Below are 24,443 nucleotides of genomic sequence, written 5' to 3' on the forward strand. Positions count from 1 at the left end.
AGAAGCTGAGTAAAAGTAAGGGTAAATAGGAATATCCTGAAGCCTTGATCTTTTTTCCTAAATATGCAAGTTTTCACATGAATCTGATCACCTATGTTCAGACTGGTCCAGACTGCTGGTCTGGACAGACAGAACAAAGATAGGCTGTATAAAGGAACAAAAATGATGAGGTTTGAAATAAGAGCAGGAGAAGTAAGGGTTCACCCTCTTTACAAAATAAAATGTGAGTGTTTTTAAGTGTGAGGTTTGAAATAAGAGCAGGACAAGTAAGGGCTCACCCTCTTTACAAAATAAAATTTGAGTGGTTTTAAGTGAAGGGTTTGTGAATTTCAGCAGGTTTATAATAGTTTGAAGAAAACTCGAGTACAGTCAGAGTTAGAAAAATGAAGTCTTTGGAACATTCTGGCCAATCCTAAACTGACAGACCATTTTTCCCTTTGTGCTTTTAACATAGTTTCAACAGAAACTGCTTTATTACATAGTTTCAGCGCAAAAAATTTGGATCAATGCCAGCGTTAAAACACCCTCAAAGTGAAAATACACCCTACGTGTCGAAACACGCCAGTTGGAACTAGTCAAAGGGAAAAGCAAACACAGCTCATTCGACTTTGTAGATTTGAATATGAGCAACCCTTCTGATTTACAATAGGTAAAAGGTAGCACAGTGTGAAGCCAGGCTGCCGTGAGGAGCTGTGGGTCATGCTTCCTCATAAATAGTTCAGGTTGATACTGCGTGCGTAATCCTTCTGCACATCACTCCTCTCTGCGGCCAGCCGGTAAGTCAGAACCGATTCCCTCGCTATACGTTTCGGAAGAAATTGCGTTGTTTGGCTGTGCAAAATTGGGGGTTGTTTCTTTTTTTTTTGGTTTTTTTTTTTTTTTGCTCACACTGGGGAAAATTTTTTTGTGTGTGTGTTTCTCAGGTGTGTGTATGTGGGAGATCCTCATGCATGGGGTAAAGCCCTTCCAGGGGGTGAAGAACAATGATGTGATTGGGCGAATTGAGAACGGTGAGCGGCTCCCAATGCCTCCAAACTGCCCTCCTACCCTCTACAGCCTTATGACCAAGTGCTGGGCATACGACCCTAGTAGACGACCCAGGTTTACTGAACTTAAAGCACAACTCAGGTAGGGTGATGCTTCTGAAAGATCAGAAATATTTATTTTCACTGTATCTTCTGTTACAGCATTTTCTTTCCTTGGAAATTGCAAGACATAGTGTATTAGGTTTTATCTTCAGAAGACCGGGTTGTTGGTACTCTTTTGGAAATCTGGACTTTATCTGTCAGAGAAAATTAGACCAGGCAATGTATTCAAATAACTGGAAATATGAATCACCTTTCTCTCCCAAGAAAAACTTCAGCTTTTACTAGCTATTTGTTTATAATTTTAGCTATTTATGCTACAGTCCTTGGGGAGGGAGGGAGAAAGAATTTAAGAGTGATTACCTAGTCAAACACGCAGTGTACAGTTTGGGGGTAGAAATGTATCCTGTCTTAAAGAAATGAACCATCAGGTGAGTGTTGTTGAAAGTTTTTTTCCTAACATATGTAGCACACTAGTTGCCCTGTGGCAGCCTTGTCTGCGCAATTACAGAGCCTGCACTAAATGCAACGTCATTAACTAGAAATTCCTTTGCCCTTCGTAAACCAGGATATAGTCTACCATATGTTTATCTTGGAATAAATGTGAGCGCACACTTTTGAGACCAGTCTAAATCCACACCCTAGTTATTCTGCAATAATTTCTTCCAGTGTCCATATCTCCATTTCACCAGCCACAAAATGGGAGTGATATTTAAACTTTAAAACATCACTGAGATATTGTGTAGACACATTTGGTATTTGCGACCACCTTTGGGATTTTGAGTGCTCGGTATCAATTTTGCCTAAGACAATATAAACTTCAAACAGTATCTAGGTATTATACTCTGTAAATCCACTCTTGCATTTGTTGTAATTCATTGCCAAATTCTTCAGTTTTATCTTACGTCTTATTTCAGAGTTGGTGCTTTGTGGCATGTTTTATTTTCTTAATATCATTGTCACTTGTTCATGGTACAAGGTAATTCACAGGTGGTTTTAAAAAAGGACAATTTTAATATAATTATGATGCTGTTTCAGAGTCGCTGCATGGGTAACTTAGCTACCTTTAAGTTTTACCTATTTCTTAAAATGTCATATGGTTCTGCCATCTGTTGCTCTGGGAGCTCCTGTGTGGACTAATAATGTACGTAGCTAGAGGAAGACGTAGCCCTTCTTACAAAGAACTTATGCTGTTGACTGTGTGGAGTTACCTTCAAAGGAAGGAATCCTGGTAGGGATTAGAAGGAAAAGATATGATGTGGTTGTGTGATTTGGGTAATAGGTGGAAACTGGCAATTCACTTTTTTTTTTTTTTGGGTCTGGAAGAATGGGATTCTTTTTAATTTGCAGTCACATTGTACTGATAACTTACAGCTGACTGGCACGGAGGTGGCTATGGTGTGTAGACCAGAGGCAGGGAGAGTATCTCACCAGCGAGGGAAGAGGATGAGGAAATCCAGAGTAATGTGTTGAGGGGTAAAATAAATGTAGGCTGTACTCAGAGAGAGAGTGACAGCAGCAACACTTAAGAACAGCGTGAGTCTGGAGGGGGAAAGGGGAAAAAAAGAGAACAACGTGTAATGGTATCGCCAGATAAAGAGGATAGACCAGTGCCCAAGAGCCTGGCGCTCCTCAGAAATGCACAGCTGAAGGGTGAGAACCAGCACTCGCGACATGCAACGAGGCAAATTCTCGTTAGTTACAAATCAAAATGTTTCCCAGTGTCTGTGGGTAAGCTCTGAAACAAGTCACCCAGAAAGACTTTAGAGTTTCCATGCTGGGAGACTTTCAAACCTTGACTGGAAAAGGCTCTGAGCAACCTGACCTCACCGTGCGTGGAGCCCAGCTTTACCTGGAGATTGGGCTCAAGACCTCTGGGAGTCCCTTCCAACCTAAACCATTCTCTGGTTCTACACAAAAAATGCACCGAGGGTGGTGGTTTTTTGCTCCTCTAGTCATGCTAGGAGATTTGAAGCATTGTTTAGAGTACGAGCTCTCTCCTGGGGCCACAGCAACCCTAAAATCCAGTTTTTACTCTCTTGTCACCAAAGCGGAGAGTTTGTTGCCACTCCAAGCTGGTGACCTTTTATCTCCTGGAAGTTAGGCAGCACGGTCGTCCTTAGGGCTTCTTTGCGCTGCTCGCAGACAGAGTCTCGTTGGAAAGGTTGCCAATTCCCTTATGATGAGGCAATCTCAGGCAGCTAGGAAAGGTTGTGTTTCAAAACTTAAATTCCCATGAACTTGCAAAAACAAGCCGTTTCCCTGGTGGCTTTTTCTGTGTGGTGTTGCTGCTGCTCGTTCTGGATCCTCGCCAGGGTAGTCTTTTCAAGCTGAGAGCAGACTATAGTCATTTCCTTGAAGCCAGTGGTACAGCACTGCACCGTTCCTCTCTTATTTTGATGAGAAAAAGTCCGTGGCTTTGGGAAAAAACTTTCTTTTCGGCGTCTGAAATAGCACTGATGGGAGCATAGGCATTTCGTGTGTTTTCTGTTTGTTATTTGATGTTTTTCCCATTTCATCGTGACATCTGCTTTGCACAAACTTTATTCGCAGCCGCTTGTGCAATGCGAAGATGCTGATTTCTGTAGAATTTATATCGTGTTATGAGGGTAGTAATAAGGCCTGTTATTTTATAGCATTTGTTCTGTCCAAAGTGGATTGGGGTGAGTTAGTCTCCACAGCAAACACAGGAACAAATGGGTGGATTGCAGATTTCCAAATTTAATTCCTCCCCTCATCCTAGGTCCCTTTTTCGATTTTGGGGGGTGGTAAAATTGAGAATAAGTCAGGAAAGTGAGGTGCTGCCCTGCTGCTCCTGCGATTCTGCCACTGACTGGGCCAGAATTAGTGTCTGTGGTATTTTAATCAGGAAGCATGTGTTGCCTTGCTGAATTTCCGTAGAAGAGATTTTTAGTCTTGCGCTACACGATAAATAAGAGGCCCTTTGCAAAGTGTTTAATATACCCGAATCATGCAATATCACTTTTTATAGCATTTCTCTTGAGAATGACTCCTAGCCACTTACTACAACCATACACTTACTATACTGTGATTGTGCACTCTTATAACCCTACGCTAGCTCCTCCTACATCTGTGTGTTATTAAATTTAATCTATTTTTTGCTATGTTCAGTATGCTGCGGGTGTGTATTGCTAAGGTAGCACCAGTGTACTCACAGGTTTTCTTATAAATCATGTCCCAGGCTTGTGCTTGTGAGTTTTGGTGCCCCGAATGTCCCTTTGATTGGTATTTCTGGTAAAACTGGGGGGTTTTTTGCATTGGAGGTTAAGTTGGATTTTAATTTTGAGCTTTTAAATTAATTTAGTTGCATGACATTTTTCATTGAATGAATTTTATGTAAAGTACCTATTGCTAATGTTTTCTCTCTAGGAAAAATAGCAAAATAAAGAGCAGTTGTATGGCTGCCGTGATAAGAGCGTGAGTCCAGCCCTCTGTTGGTCATTGGTGAAGAAGCACAGGTTTTAACAGAGTGGATGACCCCGCTAGCGTCCCAGCGCTGCAGGTCACATATTAAAAAGCCCTAAAAAGAACAAAACAAACCCGAACAACAAAAAACTCCCCAAAACAAAAATAATAATAATAATAAAGCTTATGCTTTTAAAGTCTGTTTTTATGACAACAGTAAGATAATTAACTGATGAGAACTGGACTTGAGCCTTTTTGTGACTGCATTTGATGTAGGTCGTGACGTTGCTTGTAAATACAAGAAACAAAACTGATAAGAGTGAGGTAGTTTGAGTTCCTCTGCTTTCGTTGCATCCTGCCACAAAAATATTTTGGCGCGTACCTGAAATAGACGATGGAGGTTGCAAAGTGCTTTGTTTGCCTTTTGCTCTTTGACAGCGACCATTGGGAATAATCTCCGTATGAAAGTGCTTTTAAATTAGGGCAGTATGGGAAAATTGTTCATCTGCATCCAACGTTGCATTTCTGATGGCCGAAGGCCACAGAGAGAAAAAACGAAGCCGCTTGTTCAGGGTCGGCATTTACCGTTGGTTCCTGCACCACCGTAGCGGCAAACACTAGTAATCGCTGTGCCTTTTGGAATGTGAGGATACATTTTAGGATTTCAGATAAACTTAAGCTCCCACTAAATGTTTCCTTTTCAGTGTCACAGGTCAATTTCAGTAAAAAGGTTCTTTGTAAATGAAATAAGTTTATCTATTATGCAAACTTTTAATAGTTGAGATTCTTCTATCAGATTTAACCTAGCCGAGAAGATAAGTTTCTACTACCTCGAGATTTGCTAGGGAAATCATATGAATAGAAGTACTTCTCTGCTCGCTCGTCTGCTGCTAAAAATATGTGCAGTTTGGGAAAATATGCCTAAATCTGACTTTCCTGACCTTCTGCAAATTCTAATAAACTGTTCAGAGTACTTAAGCAGCTGCACTGAGAAAAGTTCAAAAATATCTCTTGGCACGCTTTAACTCCGTCTATGGATCGGTCTTCCCTTTGTAAAAACAAAGACGTTTCTGTGAGTCATTTATATTCTTTGTGGTTTTTTTCGAGTAATGCTTCTCTGAGGCATTTCTATTTTATATTCTTGTCAGCAGTACTCAAGGGCATCCAAGTGCAAATTCTGCTGCAGCTGATCAGCCTTTGACCGGGCTGCTTACTGGGACGCTGGGGAAGGAAAGGACCTCCCGATGGCACAGGCGATGGGAGAGTGGGGTGGGATGAATTAAGAGTTGTAAGGCAAAAAGCTGAGCCTGCGGTACAAAACCCGGCTCATTTCAGGAGAAATCTGTCATCTCCGGTGATGTGATTAAGTTAATGGTACTGTATTAAATACCAGGACACCACAGATAATACGGCGTTGATAGCAAGGCAGATAGGTATTGGCATTTCATTCCTTTTTATGGAAAAAAACCAGGACTGTGCTGTGACAAATTATACCCATGGCCCCAAATTGTCCATAAGCCATCTCTAAATTTAGTCAGCTGCTCTTAGCCGACTCCTGTTCCATTCTTTTGCTCAGATTAGAGCAACTGCTGTATCAACAGCTTTGTTAAAAAACTATCTTTTGTTCATGCAATGTCTGGGTGGATTTTTTTTTTGTGTTGTTTTGCTGTGTTTTTTTTTAAATCTCGAGGTATTTCTTGAAAGATCAGAGTCATGATTCATGGCTATTGGGTGCATGTTGGCTCATTTCTCGTGTTACATAAAAATGCATGCTAAATATCTGAAGTGTGTCCTAGCTTTAAAGCAGTGGGGTTTTTGCTAGTTCTTCATGGGTTCAAGTAGGAAATATTTCGTTGTCCTTATTCTGAAGGAAGAGAAAGGTGAAATAAAAAGATTTTTCACTTTTTGGTTCCCTCTGTTGGGCTGTAGCTGCGTTTCCGTGGTAGTTATATCAGGATGACTTTTGCGAATAACTTGTCTGATTTTGTTTTTGTTCCACATTCTTCTGTTACTTCAGCAATGATGGATTGAAATTGCAGCAATACTTAGAAGCTTGGTTTAGCTGCCGTGAGATGAGATGACTTCTCTGCTTTTTAGAAGTGGCATAGATTTTTTTTTTTTTTTGGCTGAGTAAGGAAAAGCAAAGTTCTCGTCTCCAACCAAGCAGGAATTTATTCTTGAAATAAGCAGTAAAGTTCCAAGATTAGAATAGATTGCTGTAGTTGATCTCATCCCCTGTATGAGTAATTCTGGGTGGTTATTCAGCAGACTGAAGAGGAGATTATAAACTCAGAACCTAGCTTTGTTTCTGGAAACTCTTGAGTGATAAAGAAGCTGAAATAGCTTCTTTAGAGGATTATCTTTACGCTGGGGATAGAGATATGTAAATACTCTGCCCTACTCGCGTCTCCAGACTGTCCATATAGCGTGCGGCTCCAACAAATTTGCAGCTCCCTATTTCAAAGCTTCATTCTGAGTATTTTTCAAATGGCAAATATCCAACATTAATAATCCACATAGCAGAACTGGGAGGAGGCTGCTGTGGGGGCAGCAGTATCACGTTGAACTTCAAACAGTCTTTTTAATAGTCAGAGCAGTGGTAAGTAGCGAACGAGTTTTACTGTCTTGTACTTTGTTGAAAATGTTGCCTTTTGACCTGAACGTTTGCAAGCTGAGCGAATACTGTCGGATGTTTCTGTTTTGCTAAATTAGTTTGCTGAATGTGTTCCTGGTTAGGCTAAAATGTAAGAGCTGAAGACATAGTATTTAAAATGTTTTTTGACTGCTTTGTTTAAAAATGAAAAAAAAATGCCAGTGATCTGAAATTAAGTTTCAGTAAAGAACATTTTCAGTTTGTTTTGAACCTTTGAAGCAGTTCAGTAGAATATTTTCTTGTGAAAAACAAGTTTTCCTGCAAGTAAGTGCTCGACTGATTGTCTTCGAGGATTTCTTTGTGTAATTCCACATCAAAAGAGCTGTTAAAGTGCAAAAAAATTTTTGTACAAGATCACCCACAGCTTTCTAAAAACTCTGTGCTGCTTCTGTTACTAAAAGCATGTGGTAATCCTACAGTATTTTTCCTGATACTGGTTTTCAGAAACCTGACCAATATAAGTAAAAGAAGTTTGTGTTTCAGTTCTCAGTCACTTTGTTGAATAGTATGCGTTAGTCTGAAAAATGTGGGAGCTCTGGGGAGAGATTTGTCAGACATTGAACTGGAGTTTTACTTAAATATAATACATTTTTCTTAGTACAATACTGGAGGAAGAGAAGCTGCAGCAAGAAGAACGAATGAGAATGGAATCCAGGCGACAAGTCACAGTATCCTGGGACTCAGGAGGATCAGATGAAGCTCCTCCCAAGGTAGCTAAGACTGCAAATTACGTGTGTTTAAAAAATAAACAGAAAGCCCCCTTTTTATTCCATTTACTTCTTCAAAGTCTCCTTTGACGGATTTGTTCAAACAATGGCGTTCTGGCCAATTTTGTCATCATCTGCTAATACTTGCCTGAAATGACCCAGCTCTACTTGAACTGTTACTAGAACTGATCCATGCTATAACATTGCACTAACGATTTTCTGTTTCTTGTTGTTTAACCTGTAAAGGACTCCCATAGTTGCCACAATTGTTTCTTGGCCTTTTCTTTATTCTTTCTTGTAGCGCTCCTATGAAACTTTAGCTCATGAGCTCTCAGATCAATGTTCAGCTTACTTATAACACATCAGTGAGAGGACAGAAATCAACTACTTGCATTTTCCTTATCCTGGACAGAAAATTAGGGGTTTGCTTCCAAGGACCTTACGTGGTTTAGTTTACGCTTGATTTTGTTTCGTTACATGTCTGTCGTGTTTGGATGTCGCTGATGTGTTTTGCAGCTGTGGTAGTCAAACCCCATTTTATTTATAGCCTTAAATTCCTACATATTCCTACGTATTCTCAAATAATTCACGGATATCACAATTTGTACTACGAAATCACTTGCATCTCGCAGTGATTTCAGTTAGAAACCTAAGACAGAAACTATCCTAGTACAGAACGATAATGACGTTTTTCATAAAGCGATGATAAAATTCTGCAATCTCAAAGTAATGTGGTGGTCACCTTTAGCTGCGAGAAGGACTGAAGGAGCCCATTTGCAGAACGATGAGGTTTGGGGTTTGGTTTTTTCGTTCCTGGCTTGATTTTTCTCCTCCTGAAACACCCGGCAGCACTGTTCCTCATTAAAAAAAACCCAAACTAACAAACAAAAAACAAAACAAAACAAAGTCAAACCCAAATACACCTCTGGAAGTTAATATCAGACAAAGTAACAGAACACTTCTGCTTGGAAGATAAAAGCGTGTTGTTCTGAGCAACATTTTCCAACATTGCTGCTTTCAATAGTGTGAAATTTCTATACCTATTGTGGCACAAGGATGATCTCCTCAGTGGGTGCAGAAACCCAGGAGCCTTTTCGTGCAGTTTGTACTAGTGCTGTCCGAATTTCTCGTGACTTTTCTCCTGTGTTCCTGTGATTACACATCTTGTTTGTTTATGTGTAAAGTATTGCCCTTCTCCTGGAGGGGTAAAGCAGGGCAGTCAGGTAACGACTCTCGCTGGCTGTTCGTTAGTTCTCCTTCCTAACTAAGAGAGCTAGTTCTCTCCTGTGTTTTTTTTCGTGGCTGGGAATGGGTTGCAAAACTCAGCATCGATAATGAACTGACCACGGAGTTCAGAACACGATCAAAAGCACCTTCCATGTTGAGGCAGTTAGTTACGTACAAGTTAATTATCAGAACTAACGTTAGTCCTCAGAATAACACCTGGAAATATTCATGCTAAACAAACGAGTTTGATTTGTGTTCTGACTGAAGCAAAAGAATTTACTTTTGGGAACAGTCACAAAAGCAACAAATTAATAGCAAAATTTTATGTACTGCAGATTGTGAACTTAGAAACAATACTATAATTGCACCTGGAAACTTGATTTAAGAATTATGTTCTTAGCTGATGTCCTGTCTAGAGTTAAACAGCACAGAGCAGGTCATTTAGTGCAAGCAGTTAAATATGCACAGAGAATCCACAGAGCAAGCATTATTTATTGACCTTCCTAGCAAATGATTCAGCTGCTTCCGTTTCCAAGGAAAAATGGAGGAAAACTTAATTTTAGTTGTTTAATAAAATGTTAGTCGTTTTAGAGTATTTATTTCAGGGGGTTTGTTGAGCTTGCTTTTGTGATGCACCACCTCTAAATGTTTGTCTCACTGAGGAATAACTTTCTGGTTTTAGTTTTCTGTTTCTAAAGTCTCTAAAAATTCCTTTATTTTTCTAGCCCAGTAGGCCTGGTTACCCCAGCCCGAGATCCAGTGAAGGGTTTTATCCAAGTCCACAGCATATGGTACAGCCAAATCATTACCAGGTATTACATTTAACACTGCGCATGCTTTTTTTTCAGGTGGGGGATTTATAACTCAGTTGCAGCTGGTGGGATCGATTCACTTCTTACGCGGTTTAGTTTCATGGAGTTCTGTTAAATGGTTTTTGTTTTACATCAGAACAAACACTGAGCTGAGTCTGCTTGGTTTACTCCAGATGGCAAATGTTTTCATATCTGATATGGTGCTCAGGTTCCTAAAGCTACAGTGAAACACATCAGATGTTTTCTTTTTTTTTTTTTTTTTTTTGAAGGAATGTGGTGTTCATGTTAACATTTGTGCTAAGCTATACAATTACTTTCCTTATAAAATGGCATTGACTGGCGGACTTTCCTTGGGCTTATTGATACTCTGCTCCCTGATGATTCTCTGAAACATTTTTATTTTCTGTTGGCTGGGAGCTGCTTTTAGATCTACCACATCGTATACTCGCAGGTTTTGCTTTTCTTCCTAACACTGCTGAAGAAATTTAAAACAAAAGTTTGTCGTGAAACTACTTTAAACATTCTTGGGTTTGGTCAAAGCTGCAGCCATGTACAGCAGTCTCGGTCGAGATTATTTATTTTTTTTTCCATGGAGAGGGGGACATTTTCATTGTTTTAATGAGTACTTCACACTCGTTAAAACTACTTTGATTTTCCTATGGAGACATTCTTAGGCTGTACAGCTAATCACACTAATTACGTGCTGTCACTCAAGACTTAAGCTTGTAACATACACTAGGGGGTACGGTTTTATATGGCTCTGTAGGGTGATGTGTGCAGGCTCCTGTTAACTTGAGTATGAGCTCTGCGTGTGTAGCTCTTACAAATGTATCAGTAGATTTATTTTTGTTCATCAGAGGGCTTTGAGCTGCCCATTCCATCAGAGGACTTGACTGCAAAGGTTGAAACATGCTTTCTAATGCCGCTGTTTTGATAGGCGTCCTCAAATAGATATAGTTATCCTCAAAAGCTGCAGTGGCATTTCTGTGTAGTTATAGTTATCCTCAAATAGTGATGTTATGATAACCATCCTCAAAGACTTAAAAAAGAGGTTTTGTGACATATTTTGCCTTCGCTTCCATCTTCTGACGTTGCTTCTCCTCCTTCCTCTCAGTGACTGCTTGAATTGAGTCATATTTGCTCCCTTGGTGGGCAAGGAGCTATTAATTATGGGGAAGCATAGGTTTTACTAATATAATTCTGGGGTTTATTTATTTATTTATTTATTTAACCCTAAAGGTGTCTGGCTACCCCGGTTCTCATGCGATACCAGCCATGGCAGGCAGCATTTATCCTGGGCAGGCTTCTCTCTTGGATCAAGCAGATTCCTGGAACCATCGGCCTCAGGAAATATCAGTGTGGCAACCAAACATGGAGGTATCATGAACTGACACATCTGTTGTTGTGCTCTGTACAGTAAATACACTTTTTTTATTATTTAGGTATATCTGGAGATTATTGTAGGAAAACTAAGCGTTTCTCTGGTATTTTTTAAATTGCCTTACCGCAGTGGGACGGGAGTCATGGCTGAATTCTCTTCTTTTTGAAACAAATCCTCCTGTGTAAGGTTGGGCACAAAGTGTACTCTTTACATAAATTCTTGAAGTTGTTACTACTTGTCTTAACTACATGAGGGATTGCAAATATTTTGCATTTGTTAAAAGAAGGCTTTACTGAAACTTATTGCTGTTAATAGAGGTGGGAGCATTCATGTAAAAATACGTTATATCATTACTGTTTAAAAATACCTCTCATGGGAGATATCCAGCACAGCTAAAGTATCTGAGGTTTCTCTATAACTTATCCAGAACAGAAAATAAAATTGTCTGCAAAACTGTTCTTGAGTTGTATTCCTGTTAGGTGCTTTTCAGCCTGTCATGATTGCCCAGAGCTGCTGCAAGGAACATCAAATTAATTCCCCCTTTAACCTTTTCATCTTTTTTTCCTGTTGTCCTCCAATATTTTATACTTTTTTCATTCCATTTTATCTTCCCACAAAGGTTCGCTTTGCGCAGCTTCTGTCTTAAATCTGTTTCCTCTCTAACCAATGGCTCTGTTCCCTGTGCTTCTGATAAACATTTTATCGATAACTGAGGTTTACCCGGTAAATACAGGCGAGCAGATAAGTGTCGAAGTCTTCAATTTCCTCTGCTTACTCTTGGTTGGTTTGGCCATATATTCTGCCGTTGCAACTCACTGCCATGCTGTTGTTGTTCACACTGTATGTAGTTGAGGGTTGTAGTCCCAGGTAGTTCAGCATCCCTGGAGATTATTGACTGTAGAAACAACTTGGTCTACCTACTTTGTGCTTGAATAAAGCGTTGGTGGAAGCATGTGAATGCTTCGCAAATGTTCGCAATATTAAGTTACAGTCAGAGTTTTCACAAAAGCTTGGGAAGTTGGTTACCTAAAAACAATCTCAATGAAGTTTGTTAACAAACTCCCCCTGGCTTCTTTAAAAGTACTAGTATATACACTACTTGCTAATGATTTCCAGACAGCATTGCGATACGGTATATTCAGTATTATAAGCTTAAGACATGCATAAAAACTTATTGAAAAAAATCAATAAAAAGTTGTTGTGACATGCTTTGCAAGTGTCAGCTGAAATTGAAAAGCATATTGGAGGAAAAAAATGTATCTTGCAGCTTTTAACAACTGAATAGTTAGATTATTGCTCAAGACCAAGAAAACAAAATTGTTAAATCTGGTTTTGTTGTCCAACTTAAATGAAGTGCAATATATGATGTGACAACCTTACTGAAACACAGAACAGAATTTTTCAAATCATTTTGGTTCCAGTGAGTAGGAGCAAGGCAGATAAAATGTCTGTAGTTGGAAGGAGTTTCTTCTGATGGTCTACTTCAGTTTATAAGGAGTTGAAGGAATTCTGCTTGACTTCTGTTGTGCGTTTGGGCTTTTAAAAAAAATCTATTCTTTTATAATCAGTACGTTTTTGCAGCTGTTTATACAAATTTTTAATTGTGAGACTGAATAAACTTACTTTGTTTTGGAGGATTCGGGCACTTTGGACATCCGAGGAATTGGCCAGGTTCTACCCACACATCTCATGGAGGAGAGATTGATACGACAACAACAGGAGATGGAAGAAGATCAGCGCTGGCTTGAAAAAGAGGAACGGTTCCTGGTAATGCTTTGTTTCATAGTGTTTCTTAATTCATTATGATTTTTCTTTTTTTATTGCAGCTTGCTAAAACTGATCACTTCTGTGAAATGAGAGCATATACCGAACATAGGAGTCACAACCAAAGTGTAGGTTTGGAAGAAATTTTTAAATTAAGTGTTCAGCTAGTAAGTGAGTCCTGTGTTATAAATACCTTGAACAGCTGAGTCTCTTAGTCAGTCTCACTTTATTTAGTTGAGCTTTTATGTGTGAGAAGTTGTGGGTGTAATTCTATAGTTCTGTGCCAATCTGGAGATTGTCTGTTTGTTCTTAAGGAGATAGATCTGTGCATGCTCTGCCCTTAAAAAAGGGATAACCATCAGCCATGTAACAACCCTGACTGTAGTAAGAGTTGTAAGCAGTCTTGCACTGGAGCAATACTGAGGCACATTAGTGGGAAGAAAGAATTTAAGAGAGAGCTCTGTGAGGTGAGGAAAAAGCTCTTAACATCACCAGGAGGAGAAAGACGAGATGCACTGGTAACGGGATCTTCTGTTGCTGTTTCTCTGCAGTTACATGTTTTCTTGTTGTCAGTGCCACTGGTGTATGGTTTTTTAGTTCAACTCTGGCTTCCCGGCCGTCAAAATTCAAGTTCTGTGTTAAAAATTCTCCTGCTCAAAACTGATGGCTACAGATGGAGCAGGAGATGGTGGTAGAGTATGACTCTGTACAGGCTCATGCTGGGGAGCCTGTGGGTGCGTGAGCCTCACTTGGGAGGTGGGCAATTTACCGTGGTGCGCTATGGGTTGTGACAAATATCCGTCACATGTTTGGTCTTAAGAAGCATATTTTGAGGAACGTTGCCATTCTGAAACCTTTTATGTTGTATATAGTTACAAAACGTGCCTGTGTAAATGCAGGTGCCATAGGTTTGTTATGGGAGGTGAGTTTGAGTAAACGTGCTCTCTGTTTAAAGCAGATGATGGTAATGGTCTATGGTTTCTGCAAGAGTTCTCTGCACTGTCTAGAGCTGTTCTCCAGGAAAATCTAAGTTGTACAGATGAATTATTTTTATTTTAGCCACCAAAACTGCTGGTCATGATTGTCTCGCAGAACTTGAAACAGTCTTTTAGGTATCCTGAAGCCAGGACATTGAGTTCCTTGAAAATAAGGATTTCTGCTTTATTCTACAGGAAGCCAGTGGGCAGGAATGGAGAGCAGATCTTGTATGTAGATGATGTTACCAAGACCTTATTCCTTGCCAATTGAATTGTCTTAGTCCCTCAGGGGTTTAGTTATGTATTCAGAACTGTTCAGAACAGCTGATGGCTGTGAGGACAACCAAGGTAGGATAAATCTCTCCTAGCTCTTGAGAGCTACCGATAGATGCCTCCACATCCAGTACATGTTCTAGCCAAGATTCAGATTGTGCCAGAGTTAAGATGTTACTTTTGATTAAAGGATGTTGAAGTTTGCTTTTGGCTGGTTTCCTTGTTAAGTGCACTTGGGAATTTGTGGTTTGTCATTGGATGACCGTAAAGAAACCACTGTACCCAGATTGCTTTGTTCAATTTATTACAAGCTGAAGAGAGGGAGGGGAAAGGAAAATTTCTTCCCTAATTTAGGCATTAGCTTTTCCAGTCTTGAGTGGCACCAGTTACTTGTGACTTTCACAAGGCCAGGAGATCAAATTGATCCCGTTGTCGGTTAAAACTTTCAAGATAGTCAAGAACATTTTGAGGAATTAATATACTTACTGAGGATGAGGCGTGGTGATTTCAGGTGGCAGTAGATTGTGTGGGAACTTTCTGACCAGAACTTTCTGGCTTTTTCTGCAGAATAGATGATAATTATTTATAGTGTTGTTACTCTCTTGTGATTGAGCCTTTAGGATGGTTATCATCCCCCAAATTGCTGCTTGAGGAGGGAGTTGCTGATTTTTCTTTTGATCTAGCATAGGTTTGGAAAAGAATTACTGTGTTTTCATGATGTGTTAGTTTTTATCCCAAGGAGATACCATCTCTCTTGTCACCCCCTACTCAGAGGAGAGCTAGCACTGATGAACTTGTGAGCAGCCATACAGCTCTGCAGCTTTGCCAGAGCTGGATTTGGTTGATGTAAACACTTAGAGCATTAAAAAGGCAAAACCCAGAAAGTTTGCGTGGAAGTAAGCATGAACTTAACTGGCCAAAATGAGGAATTGGAATCCATGAGAGACTTCAGTTCTTTTTCTTGCAGCACTAACATTTGGACTCTACAGCCTTTGGGGTTTATACAGGAATGGCCTGTTACAGATTAATATACTGTGTCAAAAGCTAAACAAGCTAATGATAGCCACGGGGTATATTTGAACCCATAGCAGGATGTGTGTCAGAGGAATCTTCAGTTTATAAACGGGTGTTTCTTGGAAAAGGAATGTGGTTTTCTAGGTTGAGCTGTGAAGAAATCAAGATGGTAAAGTCAGTTGTGGGGAGTCACTCTTAGAGGCCTTGCAGATCTCCAGAAGGATATCCACACTTCATACATGAGAGTCCAAACGCAGGTCCATCGTAGAAATCACAGAATGGTTAGCGTTGGAAGGGGCCTTAAAGATCATCTTAGTTCCAAGCCCCCTGCCATGGGCAGGGACACCTCCCACCAGCCCAGGTTGCTCAAAGCCCCATCCAACCTGGCCTTGAACACCTCCAGGGAATGGGAAGACACAGCTTCCCTGGGCAACACGTTCCAGTGTCTCACCAACCTCACAGTAAATGATTTCTTCCTAATACCTAGTCTAAATCTACCCTCTTCCAGTTGGAAACTGTTACCCCTCGTGCTGTCACTACACAATAATCCATATATTACACGCACACACTCCTTGGTCCGTGTCCTTCAGTGAGTGACTAGTGACATTTCTTCTCTTGGGGAAAGGGGCTTTGCTAATTTCACTCCAGGTGATTTCAGGAGGAGAAGCAATTTACTTTCTCAAAGGTGATGTCATGTCTCTCATTTGCTTTGAGACACCTTTCTCCATTAACCTTTAGATTTTGATAAAATGGTGTTGCTGAAGCGTGGCTCTCCCTTGCCTGCTATAGGCAGGTTTCTGAAGAATGTTTTCCCTTTTGAGCACAGAGAACAATAGCAAGGGTAGAGCCAGATTTTAATTTTTAACTTACGTAACCATAAAGCATAATGTTGTCGGTTGAAACGGGCTACTTTGAAAAGCAGCTCTATTTACAGTCTTCAGACTCCTAGAGTCCTAGTCCTCCTCGCTTCTGCTATTGAGAATTGGACTCACGGGGGAGCAACTGCAAATCATTTAATGTGAGACACTGCCACAAGAAGAAAAATCCTCAGTGGGGATTCTGTTAGTACAATTTTTGTTTCCCCAGAGTGACGCTAAATTGCTCATGACTTGAAATTTATTGCTACTTCTACAGGGAAAAAATACAACACAAAGCATGTTACTACGGGTACAAAGAGCACTGGTGCTGTGTTTGCTAGAAGAGACACCCCAGATGAAGGATTAAATTGCAATGGCATTGAAATGGAAATTTGCCAGTCTTCGGAGAGGGTGTTATCTGTGTAAGCACTTTGCCTGAAACTGGTCCTTTGAGAACACGTGACTAGTCTGTACTTGAAAGGAGATAGAGATTTTGTTTCCAAGCTGCAGCCGTAACAGAATCCAGAATTCTGAAATTCTGCTGTAAAAAGAGAAAACAAACAGATTTGTCTTCGTGGGAAGCTCCCGAATGAAAATAAATCTGTTGTGTAAAAACTGAAGAGTAAAGAAGTGCTTAATTTTAAATTGTACCAAATATATCCATTGGGAGGTGAGAAGAGAATTGGGGGGGGGGGTCAAGGGATTTGGGGGAACTGTTTTTTCAGGACTGATACCCCCTCCCACCCCCGATAGAGAGGGGTTGTTGCACACTGCTCTGGTAGCTTTAATGGACACTGATTAAACATGTGGGCTTCCGTGCTCTCTTAGTAAGAGAGCTTTTGGATATCAGCATCTCCAGGAAGGAGGACAGAAATACCTGGATTATTTCTGAGAAAGCTGAAGCAAAGACAAAGCATTTCGGCACGTAAAGCGTGATACAGGTTACTGCAGAAGACAGTCTCAGTGCAGGGCACCTGCGGGTGGAGGGGTGAGATGGCTGCAGGGCAAACAGGTTACATCAAACAAGTGGATGTCTGTTTGGTCTTCTGCGTAAGGAATCTTACTGTTGGGATTTTTTAGGTGCTGCAGTCTTGTGGACTGAGGTGTTCACTCATTTATATCCTGTGATGTTTGGATCTCAGTCACACAGGCAGTACCACAAGTAATTCATAAAGTTCTCATTCTGCACTTTCTCCAGGTTGCCCAGAGAGGTTGTTGAGGCCCCATCCCTGGAGGTGTTCAAGGCCAAGCTGGATGTGGCCTTGGGCAACCTGGGCTGGTGGGAGGTGTCCCTGCCCATGGCAGGGGGGTTGGAATTCGATGATCTTCAAGGTCCCTTCCAACCTAAATCATTCTATGATTCTGTGATGGTTCATCACATGGATATTTCCAACCAAAAAAATAAAATTGACCAAGATCAATCAAGATTTTACTTGTACCTAGTGCATAGGATATGGAAGCCAAATGAACAACCTCCATCCCCAAAAGCAGCGCTCCAGGACTGCGAGTGGCCTCTCTGTTGCTGGCACTGAAGGTTTGGCTCATGACCCTGCAGGCTGGCACGCGTGCTGTGACACTTGCACTGATGTCCAGCGTGCTGGCTTTGCTTTACAGTGATTGTGCTCGCAGAAAATCAGTCCGTAAGGATCAAATGACTCCATTAGGGCCACAGTATGCGGACGTTAATCTTCCAGCCCTGACTTCTTGTGTGTTGAATTAATTTAAAAGCAAATCAAATAATTCATTGAGTTAAAATCATTTTCAAAGGCCCCCCTGAGGACACTTTTATTTGTGGGTTTCAACAGAAGTTTGGAACTGCCAAAAACTATCCTGATATTTAAATTTTTTTAATTGGTTCAAGGAGAGAGTGCACCTTCTGTATTTTGTTGCGGAGTTTGACCCAAAAGGAGAATCGCCTGTAACCGCAGATAGGAAACCAGTGGTGGTGGTGATGCCATGAGAGCGCCTACTGAACTGGTAGCTAGTTAGTTTGCTTCGCAGAAGTTGTGGGAAAGAAACTGTGTCATTCTGTGTCTTTTCAAGGTCACCTTTTATGTTCAGCGGTACAGTGAAATTAATGATTTTTATGCTGTAACTTTTGGCACCGTCGCTAACTCTCTCTGAACATTTTGCAGAACGCTTTTCTTCTTTTGTGGCTGTTTAATTACCCACGTCCTCGTTTATATTTAGTTTCCAGTTTTGAACTTTTCATTTATGGCTGTATTGATGGTATGTGGCAGTGTTTTTAATCATATAAAATAAAGATGTATATATGCATGCCTTTCAGTAACTCCTCAGCAGACAGAGCAGTGTTGTGCTAAGAAATTTATAGTCCTTTCCTGTGATAGGTTAAGAAGAAATAACTCACATAGTTTCCTTATCGTGTTTGGGTTTGTTTTTTTCTGAAATTCCCACATAGTTGTGGTTTTGTCCTATTTCGACACTGAGAACTGCAATTCAAATGTAATTGATATGAACTGTTGCTAAAATAAGATTTTAATTTTTAGCCTGAGAAAATCCCACCAAGACATTACAATTCAGCATGTCCTGAGAATGCCAAGACTTACATGTTCTTTTATTAGTGAGTGACCAAAAATGCTGGAAATAAAGTAGATTATGTTCCAGTTTCTCAACGTATGCATCCTGTCTAAAAAGTCCTCTTGATGTTTCCAAAGATTTCAGATAGTAGACTATTTATTAGAAAAAAAATCCATTTACTTTTGAAGGATTTTGATTTTATGTGAGATTTTAATAACATATAGTTCCTCCCTTAAATACGTATCTGTAATGAATATAATAGTAGAAAAGGCTTTGCTTAAATCTGCATTTTAGTGTAGTACAGTTCGCGCTTTCACCAAAAAAAATCAGAGCACTGTGGTTTGTGTGCTTGAGAAGCCCCACCATACCAGGAGCATGAAACGATGCTTTGTCATCACAGTCAGTCACTGTTCAGTTCAAGGCTTGAAAAATATACTCACAAGTGACAGCTTTTTTACGTAAAGCTGAAATCCTAAATCTCCAATTTCCCAAAGGCTTCATTTTCTGAAACAGTCTTACATTGCACAAGACCGTAAAGCAGCGTCTTTCTAGATACGCACTCTCCCTAGCCATGTTCACCTTGGGACCTTCTCAGCCAAGTGGATGCCTTGAGGGTTTTTCCCCCATCTCCCTGTGGTATATGCGCCCTCAACACAGTCGTGCAACCAAGATGATTGAGGGATTGGAGCATCTCCCTTATGAGGAAAGGCTGAGAGAGCTGCGGCTCATTAGCCTGGAGAAGAGAAGGCTGAGAGGAGACCTCATTATTGCTTACAGATATCCAAAGGGTGGGTTGAAGGAGGATGGAGCCAGACTTTTCTCAGTGGTTCCCAGTGACAGGACGAGGGGCAATGGGTGCAAGTTGGAACATAGGAAGTTCCGTTCCAACACACGGAAAAACTTCTTTACAGTTCGGGTGACAGAGCACTGGCACAGGCTGCCCAGGGAGGTGGTGGAGTCCCCTTCTCTGGAGATTTTCAAAACCCTCCTGGATGCAGTCCTGAGTAATGTGCTCCGGGCAATCCTGCTTTAGCAGGGGAGTTGGACTAGATGATCTCTAGTCGTCCCTTCCAACTCTGAAAATTTTGTGATTCTGTGCTCCAACAAGTGCCAGAAATGTTCTCCAGAAACGCACGCTGAGCAACGCGGCACCCGCCGCCCAGTTTCCAGCCCCTTTAGCTGCCTCTCGGAAAGGATCGTTTCCCATCCAGCCAAGAAGCTCTGCATATCTAATGGAGGCGCCCAGTACCAGGGTGGGAGAATCATCTGGAGGAGTCTCTGCAGTTTTCGGAAGCGTGACCATGGAGGTATAGGGCTATAGCAGGGACTGGAAAGATGGACGGGTCTGCTTTGGAGCTGTAAAATGGTGTGTAAGGTACAAAACAGGTCAGTTTTGGTGTGAGGCTTCTTTTTGACCTAGAGAATGTTGTGTTAAACACATCTGAAGGATCTCAGTATTAAAAATTGAGCAATGCATTGCTAAGTAATGCCAGCACAAGAGGCTAAAACTAAAGCTCTTGCCACTGTAGAAGCATAAGAATTGCTGCTAAATAATATTTTAAAATACCAGTGGGAGTTGGATCTTAGATATCACCTTTACTGTAAAATAGTTTGGTTTTTTAAATTTCCACAGCTGCACAAATGAATAAATCAGAATATCATTTACTGAAATGGTAGCGGTTAGAATTTATTAGAACGCAGTCAAGTAACTAGAAATATGTTAGGGCCTCTTCTTAGTCGTTGGGCTGCAAAGACTAAGTCTGTTGTTTCTTGTGTTCCTTACTATCTGAGTTTTGACGGGGCAGAAGGAGGAAAATGTTTGGAGTAGTTGGGAGGGCTTGCGTTCATGGACCACTAAAGATTTTCAGTCCTCACTTCTAAGATGTAAATACGCAAGTCGCCGAGATGTAGGTGGGTTGTGTGGCTCTACAGACTGCTCCTGGCACCTCTGGTTTGCCATTACCCGTTGGCACTTGGCGTCTTCTTTTTCAGATCAGGTTCTTGGAGATGCCTGGGCAACACCACTGCTTTCCATGGCTTCCCTTGCATGGGGGCCGTCAACACCACTCGGTATCTTTGTTGGCAACGTGTGAAGCGAGTGTTTGTCAAGTTAATTATACTCGTTTTTGTAAGATTTTGTGTGTATTTACAACCTTGCTGTGAAATGATTCTTAGACTCTAGCTTGGTGGTTGTGTACTGTTCATGTACGGGATGTCCTGAAGTCCACTCGTACGCTGCACGTTCGCTGCTGGTGGCGACGTGGGTGATTGAATCGTTGCTGCGATGTGAAACTGTACAATTGGGCGTTTGGAGAGTCTGAGATGCTGAAAGGGAGGAGGACCTTGTTAGTGAGACAAGGAGGGAAGGAGATGGATATCATGTCTGTTAATTTAACCTTTTTCTTATAATACTAGAAAAAAATTGTTATTTGGACTAGTGTGTATTTTTGTGCTTCTCAACCTTTTAAAATGTTCAATATTTTATTATCTTCGGAGTTTGGTTTAAGGTACAATTCTGGAGTAATAAGTTGATAACAGTGCAAAGAGCATTAAAGACCGCTGTGATTAAATAGTCTTTGACTATTTCCAAAGACTTTAAGCACTTCCCTGGCTAGAAATGAACATGAAATGAAGGCAAATTGCGAACATCAGTGTAACGGAAATGTAGTCAGTCATATGCTTACAATAAACAAGGACATTTGCTTTAGCTTAAAAATATAATGAGAATCATTACTTACTTGAGATATCTAATGGTGTATTTAACATACCCATATCAAATGAGACTTTAATCAGAAAAAAAACCTTCATCATAATGAAGGAAATAAACTAGAGATTCATCAGGGGTAGCTTTCATCATCAGATTTGTCGTGCATTCCCGGAGAAACATTGGGAAACCGCTTGCTTGTTTCTGCTTCGGTTCTTCAGGCTTAAAATGGGGTTAAATATTTCCCTGTCTCGTATGATTTGTCTATTTTTAATCTGCGAGTTCTTTCAGGCAGCGACTGTCTCTGGCTGTGCCTCACTCGGTCTGCGGCAGCCTGGATGAAAATCCAAAATGTAAGCCCTTCGGAGAGACTACCAGCAGGATTGGAGTATTTTTAATGATAAGAGATCAATATTAGTGTATCTTTGCAGGTTCCCTCCGCCCTGCTGACTTTTTGGGGTCGCGTAGCAGGATATGGGAGTTGGAATTGTTCTTCAGTGCTTTTAGAAAAAAAAGAAGCAAAGCGGTCTGGAGTAGCTTTAAACAAGAAATGGATATATTTGTCCCCCAAAACTGACCCTGAAAGAACATGGGGTCAGTTTAGTTACAGTCAGTATTCACACGCCTACATTGCTCTAAATAAAACAGTCTCATTCTCATACTGTATGTGTCTGTTTTAGGTATATATACGTACAGACATAGGAAGGAGGTTGTATTTACACTGATGTAGATATGCGTTTTATCCACTTTCATTAAGTCCTCATCCGGTCTTGTAGGAGAGTCAATTGAAGAGTCAGATAAATCCTCTGTGGTTTTATGTGCCGGAATTAGTGCGCTGGAAAAACCCTCTCGTTTTGCTGAACGTGGGGCTTCAGATCAGAGTTAACCTTTGTTCCACACCCACTCTTCCTTTGTCTTTCCACGTAATTAATGTTATCCTTGAAGAATAAATATAACATACCTGGGTTTGCCGGGGAGATAAGAAAAACGACCGGTTTCTGTGTGAAAAGAAAAAAAATATCTGTGTGGTCTTATTTTTGCTTTTTAAAACAACCGAGCCCTGGGTTCCTATCTCTCGCTTAAAACATATCAAATAGAAATTTGTTTGTTGCTTGTATCAGGAGAATAGTGCATCTGGATGTCTTTATTAGCTTTCTGTATCCAAATGCAGCGTTTAAAGAGCTCCAGTAATTGGCCCCATTTGCGGGCTTGGAGAGGGAGCCAAGTACATATAAGCCGTCCGCAGGCAGGAAGCGGGAATTAATGCGCAGCGCTTCTCATCCCGTGGTTGAAAGTCTCCTGTTGGGAAGCAAACAAATTTAAAAAAAAAAAACAAACAAAAAACCCAACAAACAACTTTTTCTCCCTTTGAGGAAATTAAAATGCAGGTTTTCCAATGTTGCGTTAGGGAAACGGTACTACCAATATTTCTAACGAGCATTTTTACACGTGCGCTGAGAACGGGGGTGGTTGAGCAGCAGTCGAGAAGGCTGCCAGGAACTGCAGCGGCAGAAGCGCGTAGTCGCAGCAGCGGGGGGGTGTATAGGCTGGGATGAAATGACATCTGTATTCGTCAGTGTACAATTTTAACAGTGTTTTCCTGTCTTGAAAATAATTTTAAGCCCGGGTCGCGTGAATCGGTAAGCAGGGTACAGAATGAGAGTTTTCATTTCTGTTTCAGAAACCCGACGTGCGGCTCTCCAGAAGCAGCATCGACCGAGAGGATGGAGGTCTCCAGGGCCCAGTAAGTATGTGTGGGATCTTTTCGTCTCCCACCTCTTTCTCTGGTTTCCTGGTCGGACATGTTGTACGCTGTCTTGATTATGGGAGATGATTTAAAGTTTTCGCTAAATGTACAACCATGTAATAATAGTGGAAACAACTTTCCAAGAGGCTCAGCTTCGGTGACAACAGCCGCCGTGGCAAAATTGTTCATGCAGCAGTTTGGGGGATTTGGGGTTTGTTGGGGTTTTTTTTTCTCCCCTTGAAGCTGCTGTTGAAACAAACACTAAAATGTGTTTATATAAAATATGTTGCAAGAATTTTTAAATGTTCATGCGCTGTGTGTGTATAATTGGGCCTTTTATTTAAAAATGTGAATAGTTTTCTGAAAGTTCTGTCAACAGGAAGCAGGATTAAAATAGCTTTTGCGTTGTTTAAATATCTGAAGGGTTTTCTTACAAGGAATGTAAATGTTAACTGTTGTATTACCCAGAAATCCGTTTGGGGTAAATGATCCGCTATGAAACAAATGGAATAAACCCCATAGCCATTCATTTACTGCCAGACAACAGCTGCAGCAGTGGTATTCTTTCTTACTGGCTTAACTCCTGTCTGTTTAACTAAAAAAGGCTCTCCCATTGTTTAAGTTACCATCGGAATCTCTGAATCATACTGATCGAAAGGAGGGGTTCGGCTAGGGACTGTTAGTGATAGAAACCTGATGTTTCATCTACTCTTTGTCCCCACCTTGCAAACACTTACGTTATTATTTTAAATTCACTTTCCTAGTTCATTCGGGATGCAATTGTAAACTAGTTTGGCTTCAGTGTTTCTTCACAACCTTTTTTAGGGAGTCTTTCTGCATTTGCAGCCAAAGTACAATCATGAATGAGTATATTAATGACACACTGCAGCACGGGCTCTAGAGACACTCGTGTCTGGAAGCTGCAAAGATTTTTTCCATGAAATTGGAGAACGCTATTAGTTATTGTTATGTCTTTGCTTTTGTTGTATCTTTATATAAAGAGCAAGTAAAGTATCGCTGCGTTTTGTGCTACTAATGAAGATGCTTTGAGGTAACCTGGAGATTTTAAAGTCATGTCAGAGGGTTGGTTCAGAGGGCTGTCGGTGGCAATGGGTTTAAAGCACGGCTCCTTGCAGCCAGCCCGTTTCTCTGACTGCTGCTTGATTTCAGCACGACTGCCTGAGATTAGAATAAAAAATACAACACCCAGAGCTCAAATTGCTTGTAGGGGAAGTCCTGTCTTCCCAGACGAGGTAGTACAATTTCACACCCCATTTG

General features: G+C 40.8%; 1 protein-coding gene across 2 annotated transcripts in view; it reads left to right on the forward strand.

Annotated features, from left to right (window-relative positions):
* Positions 1-24,443, forward strand: part of PTK2 (protein tyrosine kinase 2) — a 160,335-nt gene that overhangs the window by 123,717 nt on the left and 12,175 nt on the right. For both annotated transcript variants that reach the window (XM_009888170.1, XM_009888171.1), the window contains 6 exons: positions 924-1,128; positions 7,763-7,874; positions 9,824-9,910; positions 11,150-11,287; positions 12,927-13,058; positions 23,100-23,162. In XM_009888170.1, coding sequence (XP_009886472.1) covers positions 924-1,128; positions 7,763-7,874; positions 9,824-9,910; positions 11,150-11,287; positions 12,927-13,058; positions 23,100-23,162 — 737 coding nt within the window. The remainder of the gene's footprint in view (positions 1-923; positions 1,129-7,762; positions 7,875-9,823; positions 9,911-11,149; positions 11,288-12,926; positions 13,059-23,099; positions 23,163-24,443) is intronic.

The sequence above is a fragment of the Charadrius vociferus genome, unplaced genomic scaffold (genome assembly GCF_000708025.1).
Source record: "Charadrius vociferus isolate BGI_N301 unplaced genomic scaffold, ASM70802v2 scaffold276, whole genome shotgun sequence".
Taxonomy (NCBI): Eukaryota; Metazoa; Chordata; class Aves; order Charadriiformes; family Charadriidae; genus Charadrius; species Charadrius vociferus.